The sequence below is a fragment of the Anomaloglossus baeobatrachus genome, chromosome 11 (genome assembly GCF_048569485.1).
Source record: "Anomaloglossus baeobatrachus isolate aAnoBae1 chromosome 11, aAnoBae1.hap1, whole genome shotgun sequence".
Taxonomy (NCBI): domain Eukaryota; kingdom Metazoa; phylum Chordata; class Amphibia; order Anura; family Aromobatidae; genus Anomaloglossus; species Anomaloglossus baeobatrachus.
In genome coordinates, this window is record NC_134363.1 from 47,240,453 (window position 1) to 47,250,308 (window position 9,856).

Below are 9,856 nucleotides of genomic sequence, written 5' to 3' on the forward strand. Positions count from 1 at the left end.
AAGACGCACCCCCCATTTTCCTCTCAAATTTTTGGGAGGAAAAGTGCGTCTTATAAAGTGAAAAATACGGTATATATATATATATATATATATATATATATATATATATATATATATAAAAAACCAAAAAGACATCAATATTTACTATATTACAGCCTCTATGCACATACCTGGGAGTAGGTTAGATTTCCTTTGGCTGGAAGGGATTAGTGTACATGTATTCCAATGGAAAAGATTTCCAGCTAAAATTAGAATAGATCATGCATTTTTTTAGTACTATTAGTTCATAGGCTCATATAGTGTTGGGCAGTTATAGAGTAATATTTGGCAGGTTTATATAGTGTTAAAAGAGACTTTTACAAGTACCTTTTATCTTTATATATTCATGTGAATCACATAGAAGTTTGGGTGGTTGTAAGAGAACATGTAGATAAACACCATCTGTAATTAGGTTGCATATAGTGATAAAGGGGTTAAATGCAGGGGGTTTCTCTTCTGAAACAGCCCTCTTGTGGCGGTATGAGAGAATGCATTACCCTTATGTTCTGACTGTAACCGCGATATACTGTGAGCCATGCATACTTTATGATACGCTGCGACATGGTATCTATTGTATATAGTTGTATATTATGTAATATATGTAAATATTGATTTCTTTATTTCTCACTTCCCAGCGACTGTACATGATAAAGGCCGTTGGGCCGAAACGTCCACCATCTTTTGTCGCCATTATACTGTTCTGGCGTTCACTGGTATCCACATTCACATTTATACGGTCCCTGTATAGTTTTTTCCTTGCTCCGCTATGAGTGGAGACAGATCGGCCGGTATTCCAATCCATTCCGGAAGGTAAATAGCTTCATATTTAAAAAATGTCATCATTGGAGAATCTGGCAGTGTAAAATTGGTGAGATAAACAGTTTAATAATAATAATAATAATAATCTTTATTTCTATAGCGCCAACATATTCCGTAGCGCTTTACAATTCAGGAGGATCATATACAAACAAGTAACAGTTATAGAAATACAATATTTAGAGGGGAAAAAAAAATACAACCCTGCTCGTGAGAGCTTACAATCTACAATGAGATGGGGGGAGAGGCAAGGTTCAAGTGCTTATTCAAGTGCTTATTTACAATGACAATCCAACCATCTCACGGAAATGGGGCTTGATAATGGTTTCCTGGACCAGTGGGCCCGAGCCTTGAGATGCCTTTGGGTGCCATGGAGTTTGATGTGGAGCTATGTTGTGAGAGGTTGTAGAGGGACTATGTGAATTGAATCTGATTAGGGAGTGTGATAGGCCGCCCTAAAAAGATGCGTCTTTAGGGTGCGTCTGAAGCTGAATAAGTTGTGATTTGTCCTAACTTCTTGGGGTAGAGCGTTCCAGAGGGTTGGTGCAGCTCGGAAGAAGTCTTGGATCCGGGAGTGGGAGGTTCGAATTAGTGTGGATGTTAGTCGAAAGTCGCTTGCAGAGCGTAGAGAACGGGTGGACTGATAGACAGAGAGGAGGGTGGAGATGTAGGGGGGTGCTGCACTGTGGAGAGCTTTGAGGGTGAGAACAAGCAGTTTGAATTGGATCCTATGATATATGGGCAGCCAGTGCAATGACTGGCACAGAGCAGAGGCATCCGAGTAGCGGTTAGCCATATAGGTGACCCGGGCTGCTGCATTAAGGATTGACTGTAGAGGAGAGAGTCTAGTTAGGGGGAGACCAATTAATAGAGAGTTACAGTAGTCCAAGCGAGAGTGGATCAGGGCCACGGTGAGGGTTTTTGTCGTTTCCATTGTGAGAAAGGGGCGGATTCTAGAGATGTTCTTGAGGTGCAAGCGGCAGGTGCGGGCAAGAGATTGTATGTGGGAGGTGAAGGAAAGATCAGTGTCAAGTATAACCCCCAGGCAGCGGGCTTGCGGCCTAGGACTTATCGTTGTGCCACACACAGAGAGGGAGATGTCAGGTTGAGGAAAGTTGGAAGATGGAGGGAAAAGAAGAAGTTCAGTTTTGGAAAGGTTAAGTTTCAGATAGAGAGCAGACATGACATTGCAAACTGCAGTCAGGCAGTCACTGGTGTTCTGTAGTACAGCGGGGGTGAGCTCAGGGGAGGAGGTGTATAGCTGTGTGTCATCAGCATAAAGATGGTACTGAAAGCCAAATCTGCTGATGGTCTGACCAATTGGGGCAGTGTAGAGGGAGAAAAGAAGAGGGCCAAGGACTGAGCCTTGAGGGACCCCAACAGTGAGAGGAAGAGGAGAAGATGTGGAGCCAGCAAATGATACACTGAATGAGCGGCCAGAAAGATAGGAAGAGAACCAGGAAAGAACAGTGTCCTTTAGGCCGATAGAGTGGAGCATAGAGAGAAGGAGATGGTGGTCAACAGTGTCAAAGGCAGCAGAAAGGTCAAGAAGAATAAGCAGAGAGTGGTCACCGTTACGTTTTGCTGTCAATAGGTCATTGGTCACTTTGACAAGGGCAGTTTCTGTTGAGTGTAAAGGGCGGAAGCCAGACTGTAAAGGATCTAGAAGAGAGTGAGAGGAGAGGTAGCGGGTGAGGCGAGAGTAGACCAGGCGCTCCAAGAGTTTAGAGATGAAGGAGAGATTGGAGACTGGTCTGTAGTTGCTTGTGCAGGACGGATCAAGAGAAGGTTTTTTTAATAATGGAGTAATGATAGAGTGTTTGAGGGAGGAGGGGAAGATACCCGAAGAGAGAGAGAGATTGAAGATTTTAGTTAGGTGAGTTTCCCCTCCTGCCATATAGGAAGGCCAAAACTCGAAAGATCCTATGGTCATAATGGTGTGGTTACAATGTGCCAAGACGGCAAAGTCATGGGCAGGGGAGGATTCTTTACCATCTCCAGCGAAGTGAACGTCTCCAAAAGAGGCATTAATATTCTCCTTGCACCAAGGCATACCATTACTGGTCACCACAAAGAGAGGGTGTGAGTACTTATTTCGATAGTAGGTCATGGCTTTGTCCATATATCCTTTATCAGCCACAACTCCTTTACGATCTCTAGGCATCACCTTAACGTAGTCAGCCCTCCGAACATGCACCCCGATAAAGGTGACATTTTTGCGATCTCCCCTCACTTTGGTGAGATATTCATTAGCTTCCTCTATAAGATAGTCGTGGAAAGTGAATTCCCGGAGAATCTCATCTCTGATGTGGTGATAGAACGTCCATGACCAAGGAGTGCCCAAAAACCGTACATGTTCATCAGAAATGTTCCTGTATTCAGGTAGCATCCAATTTTTTAGCAGGTATCTCTTCCATTTCATGCGATTGGCAACCTCCAGTGGTAGAACCGGTAACTTTATCCTAAACAACGGGGATAACATATCGTGCATTTTGGGTAAGATGTAGGGTTGGTGACCATTGATCTTGGCTAAAGGCTACTTTACACACTGCGATATCGGTCCCGATATCGCTAGTGTGGGTACCCGCCCCCATCTGTTGCGCGACACGGGCATATCGCTGCCCGTGCCGCACAACATCGCCCACAGCCGTCACACATACTTACCTGTCCGGCGACGTCGCTGTGACCGGCGAACCGCCTCCTTTCTAAGGGGGCGGTCCGTGCGGCGTCACAGCGACGTCACTGAAACGTCACTGAACCGCCGCCCAATAGCAGCGGAGGGGCGGAGATGAGCGGGACGTAACATCCTGCCCACCTCCTTCCTTCCTCATAGCGGCCGGGAGGCTGGTAGGGAGAGCTTCCTCGCTCCTGCGGCGTCACACGCAGCGATGTATGCTGCCGCAGGAGCGACGAACAACCTCGTTACTGCTGCAGTAACGATAATTGGGAATGGACCCCCGTGTAGCCGATTAGCGATTTTGCACGGTTTTGCAACGATGCAAAATCGCTTATCGATGTCACACGCAACGGCATCGCTAATGCGGCCGGATGTGCGTCACAAAATCCGTGACCCCAACGACTCCGCATTAGCGATGTCGTAGTGTGTAAAGCCCGCTTTAGGCATAGAGGGTTGCGTACTTTCCCATTTGACTTCCCAGTCGTCCTCCAGATTCTATTAACCAAACACTGTTGCCTGATTGGGAAATTCCTTGTGGCCCTAAATATTTATCATTTTTTTCTTCCTTTTCCTCCAGGACGGTCTTGTGGAGTAATGTTGACTTCAAATTGTCTATAGCGACATATTCCCAACTGACGAAATTCAGGAGGATCAAGAAGATTAATGAGATGATCACCGTCCAAACAACACATCTCTTCATCGTCCAATAATATCTGTATATAAAACCAGGAGAGAAAAAATAAAGTTCATCGTGCTGTAACAAACCAGTCACCTCCTTTTTTACTTTACAAATTAATACATATTTATCGGAATGCAATCTTGTACTTTAAAGGGAATCTGTCTGCAGGTTTTTGTTTTGTAATTTGAGAGCAGTACAATGTAAGGGCTGAGACCCTGATTCCGGTGATGTGTCACTCATTAGGCGGTGTTTTGTTGCTTCAATACAATCAATGTTTTATTAACTAGAGATTATTATTACAGGACTAGTTATATAGCTCTAGATAACTCCACCCCCACCACTAACTGGCTGCTTTCTGCCTACATCAACAGTGTACATAGAAAGCTGCTAATCAATGGTCTGCATTGGGTAATATGAGGCTCAGAATTAAAGGGAATCTGTCACCAGATTTGGTGACTATAACCTGTGGCCACCAAAAGTGGGCTCTTATATACATCATTCCAAAATACTGTATATAAGAGCCCAGGCCGCTCTGTGTGACGGAAAAAAACACTTTTATTATACTCACCTAGGGGGCTGTCCTGTCCGATGGGTGTCGCTGCTTTCTGGTCCGGCGCCTTCTCTCTGCTGCGATGGCCGTCTTCCTTGTTTACAGGCCCGTGTGCATGCCGTGTCCTATGTTATCCAGCCAGGCTGGCATTATGGTCCTGCGCAGATGCACTTTGATCTGTATATAAGAACCCAAGCCGCTCTGTAGAACGTAAAAAAACCCTTTATAATACTCACCTAGGGGGCGGTCCGGTCCGATGGGTGTTGCTGTTCTCGGTCCAGCGCCTCCTGTCTTCTGCAATGGCTGTCCTACTTCTTTGCAGGCCCGTGTGCATGCCGGGTCCTACATCATCCACCCAGGCCGGCATTGTGGTCCTACGCAGGTGCACTTTGATCTGCCCTACTGAGGGCAGATCAATTTATTGTAGTGCGCATGCGCAGGTGGTCTTTGACCTTACCTTGCGCCTTTGCATTACAGTAGTTTGATCTGCCCTCAACAGGGCAGATCAAAGTGCACCTGCACAGGATCGCAATGTCAGCCTGGGTGGATGACGTAAGACGCTTCATCCACATGGAACTGGGAAGAAGGAGGACGGCCATCGCAACAGAGAGGAGATGCCAGACCGGAGATCAGCGACGCCCATCAGACCGAAGAGCAGTGACAGCCATCGGACCGGACCACCCCCTAGGTGAGTATAATAAAAGTGTTTTTTACATTGTACAGAGCTCCCAAGGCTCTTATATACAGCATTCCAGAATGCTGTATATAAGAGCCCACTGGTGGTGGCCTAAGCTTTTAGTCACCAAATCTGGGGACATGTTCCCTTTAAGAGAACGGCTAGATCTGAAGCCGAAAAAAATGCAACTTTATTGAAACTGTATTAAGCAGTCTAGTAAGTGATACACCGCTGGAATCAGGGTCTCTGCATCTACATCATGCTGCTCTCAGATTACATAGTAAAAATCCGCTGACAGATTCCTTTTAACTATAGCATTTAAAATATGAATATGCTGAATATATAAACAAATATATAGCGCTAAGGGAAATACCTTTTCCACCTTTCCAGAGGTCATATTGTTATCTTATCATTTAGGCAAAATGTCAGATGCAGCTCAACAACATCTATACATACTTCAAACACAGTATCTGATAGGAAAGTCATAAATGACAAAGTCTTGAAACAATGATTGGAAAAAAAGTTGAACCTTTACTTGTGTAATACAATATTTAAAATGGTTGTTCAGTATAATAAAACAATGGCCGCATTCTACCAAGACCAGCGCCTTCGTGATGGCGAGGGGAAGCCCGGAATGAGAAGATATTAGATATCGGGTGTTACGCCAAAGCTTTGCTTTGCTGCTTTATAGACTAGATTTCTATAATTGAGGCAATTATTGTTCACACAATTTGATCAAACTGTGTGAGCCCATCTGTCAGCTACAGAGTAACATCTCTAGATGGGAGCCTTCAATATCAGACATAATCTCTAACTAAAAATGGCCTTGAGAGATGAGAGAGTGTATAAGCCAAATATGTAGTGATCCATGATGAGCACTTCTCCCCCACCCCGACAAAAGAAGTAAAACTAAGTCCCTCCCATTACTAGTAAAATGACAAAACGTCCCCATACTAAACTCACTGAGGACATGTGCTCCCTATTCTTCTAGGCACCTAACCAGCCTTACCCCCATTCAGTAATTTCCCACCAGGCAATCCCACTACACTACTGCATCAAGCTTAAAGCACCTGTCTAACTGGCAACTTACCGTATTTATTACCTTCCCGGTAGAGATGAGCAGACCCATTGAAGTTCGGGTCGGCGGGGTCGGACAAACTTTTTAGTTAGTTCAGTTTGGGACCCGATCTTGACCTGAATATAGTATATAGATATGACCACTAATACTTTCCATGTACGGGTCCAAGAACATGTCAGACTGAAATTAAAAACTATTCCTAAACACTTACTTTTTACATTGAAGGCCTTGGGGTTGCATTTATGGAAGAGAGATTGACCATATATACAAGGGAGTGAGAGGTGGACACATGAAATGGAGGCTTCTTCAAAAAGAACCATGTTGGATGTGTGGCACCCCTGAGGCTTCAGTCACCACAGAGTATTGCAGCTCATTTAAGTTGCGGTATTCGCCTTGGGTAAGGAGGGGGTTAATCACCGGTGTTCCACATTCACACTTTACATACAGCTTAGGAGCCTCTCTCTGGGGAGCTGGACTAGGGTAGGCAGAGGGTTGGCCATCACGAAGAATGGGAATTCCCCAGTCACTAGGACAACCACCTGGGGAGTGGGTTCCACATGGGGTAGAAATAGGAGCAAACTCACCCAATCACTAGTCAGTCTACCCGGGACATCAGTTCTGGGACACGACACCACCTCTTTCTTCTCTTTACAGGGCTTGGGGTTTGGAGCGGAGCGCTCAGCCCGGGTGCCCCACAGAGGGAAGGGAAACTCTAGAAAAGGACTTTCTTCTGCTTTCAAACACCGGTGGCTTCTCCTAACTTATCTGGGGTCGATGAAGCCCATCACAGCGGGTGACCGGTATTACCCGGGCGAGCGTCAAGAACTGTGAGTAAAGACACCTGGAACCGCAGCAGCAGACTCGGACTCTTTATTACCGGCACCACCGCCCCGCGCCTCGGCGCCAAATGTTATCACAACTCTTCTCATCATCCTCCCCAGGGCCCGCTCAACCTGTGGAGAGCGATACCATCTCTGGCTGCTACTACCATCCACCCCGGAGGACAGCAAAAGCAGCGTCGGCTAATCCCCTGGCCGCATTCCACAGGTGGCGTCACGACATTCATCCTACTACTACCCCCATCATCTTCCCGCCTTAGGGGTACTTTGCACGTTGAAACATCGCTACTGTGATATCGTCGGGGTCAAATCGAAAGTGACGCACATCCGGCGCCGGTAACGACGTCGCAACGTGTAAAGCCTAGAAGCACCGATAAACGATCGCAAAAGCGTCGAAAATCGGTGATCTGTGTAGTGTCGGTCATTTCCATAATTTCGCTGCAGCGACGGGTACGATGTTATTCCTCGTTCCTGCGGCAGCACACATCGCTGTGTATGAAGCTGCAGGAGCGAGGAACATCTCCTTACCTGGGTGGGCGGGATGTTTACGTCCCACTCATCTCCGCCCCTCCGCTTCTATTGTCTGTTGCTATGACGCCGCACGACCCGCCCCCTTAGGAAGGAGGCGGGTCGCCGGCCAGAGCGACGTCGCAGGGCAGGTAAGTGCGTGTGACGCTGCCGTAGCGATAATGTTCGCTACGCCAGCTATCACAATATATCGCATGTGCGACAAGGGCAGGGACTATTGCGCTCGGCATCGCAGCATCGGCTAGCGATGTCGCAGCGTGCAAAGTACCCCTTATTGGTGTACACCTCGGGGCACGAAGCCGGGCAGGCCACCGCAACATCCCAGATCATCACACCAGCCCGGTGACGAGTAGTTCAGGTATGCGAGATCCTCCGCCCCTGACAACCCCTGCCCCCTGGGTGCTACAGATGACTGTCCTGGATACAGTTGCACCCACAGGCCTTAACTAGTTTATCAGTTTCAAATCTTTTCTTTGAATTAGCGCTAATTTTAATAATTTTTTGATGGGTTCTATGTTGTTTTATCCATTTCTCTATCACTATCTTGCTTCTAATACATGTTTTTTCTTATATACAGTATTCTTTCTTGTATATATTGGCTGATTTTCAGTCTTTATCCACAAACTCACCTTTACACCGGATTTGAGAATGGAGCATATGGTTATTTCCATGTTTACGATTATTGTATGATTTACTATCTACCTATGGCTCACATGGACTTCTTTTTACAGCTCCCTCACATAACAATAAAAAGTATTCTTTTTCCTTATGAACCCGAGATGTATCATATGATATGTATTTTTAGTATTTGTACATTTCTTATTTTTTCTTTTTATTGTGTGAAACTAATTCTGAATTTCGGTAATAATTTATTGCTTAGTATTTATAGGCATAATTACCTTTTTTGTATCTTTATAATCATTGCGGTTCTCTGGAATTCATACTATTTGGCTTATTATGTACTATACTATTTGTAGAGTTTATAGGTATTTATTTAATTTCTCTTTCCTATTTTTTTGCAGCATTAACATTTTATCTGTAGGAGCAAGTTTCATCATTAAGTATTGACTCTATTGAAGCTTCTTTATATTGCTGACTGTGTTCTTTTGCCTTGTTACTGTGATGTCCATCACTAGGTGGCGCTAGACAGTGAATGGAGAAGTAGTCAGAGAAGCCGAGGTCAGAAGCCAGGAGGTAACGACAAGACACCAGGAGCAGACAGAGACGAGGTCAAGATACAAGCCAAGGGTCAGGATTCCAGGAGAGTACGAACAGGATACAGGGAGCAGGTGGGAACATGATCAGGAGGAGGTCCGAGGTTAGAAGGCAGGAGGTAACGACACTGGGAGCAGACAGAGACGAGGTCAAGATACAAGCCAAGGGTCAGGATTCCAGGAGAGTACGAACAGGATACAGGGAGCAGGTGGGAACATGATCAGGAGGAGGTCCGAGGTTAGAAGGCAGGAGGTAACGACACTGGGAGCAGACAGAGACGAGGTCAAGATACAAGCCGAGGGTCAGGATTCCAGGAGAGTATGAACAGGATACAGGGAGCAGGTGGGAACATGATCAGGAGGAGGTCCGAGGTTAGAAGGCAAGAGGTAACGACACTGGGAGCAGACAGAGACGAGATCAAGATACAAGCCGAGGGTCAGGATTCCAGCGGAGTATGTACAGGATACAAGGAGCAGACGGAAACGTTGTCAGGAGGAGGGCCGAGGTCAGAAGCCAGGAGGTAACTACAAAAATAGGGAGAAAGGCAGACAAGAATCAACAACAGTCCAGAGTCGAGAGCCAAGATCAGATCACTAAACACTAAGGGAGCCAAGAGCACTACTATATAACCAGGAAGTACAACTGGCAATGTTCTGGGCAAGCATGCTCCCTAATGAAGCAGAGCAATCACCAGGTACGAGGAGCATCTGCGTAGGCACCTCCCAGGACCAGTATAGAACACAGAGCTGAGAGACAACC

The 9,856-nt window shown here is 46.0% G+C and overlaps 1 protein-coding gene across 1 annotated transcript; it reads right to left on the reverse strand.

Annotated features, from left to right (window-relative positions):
• Positions 1–768: 768 nt before the first annotated feature.
• LOC142256363 (galactoside alpha-(1,2)-fucosyltransferase 2-like) lies at positions 769–4,232 on the reverse strand. The gene is made up of 3 exons (XM_075327998.1): positions 3,978–4,232; positions 2,740–3,391; positions 769–923 (listed from the first exon to the last, which is right to left on the reverse strand). Exons 1-3 carry the CDS (start codon positions 4,230–4,232, stop codon positions 769–771), a joined length of 1,062 nt encoding a protein of 353 aa, XP_075184113.1.
• Between the last annotated feature and the right edge of the window lie 5,624 nt (positions 4,233–9,856).

Excerpts from the sequence above, each read along its gene's own strand:
- LOC142256363 (XM_075327998.1), bottom strand. The coding sequence starts at position 4,232 with ATGAAGAGATGTGTTGTTTGGACGGTGATCATCTCATTAATCTTCTTG. Across the intron at positions 3,392-3,977 it reads GAAAGTACGCAACCCTCTAT|CCTTTAGCCAAGATCAATGG; the intron begins GCCTAAAGCGGG and ends TGTGTAAAGTAG. Across the intron at positions 924-2,739 it reads TTCCTATATGGCAGGAGGGG|AAACTGTTTATCTCACCAAT; the intron begins AAACTCACCTAA and ends ATTATTATTATT.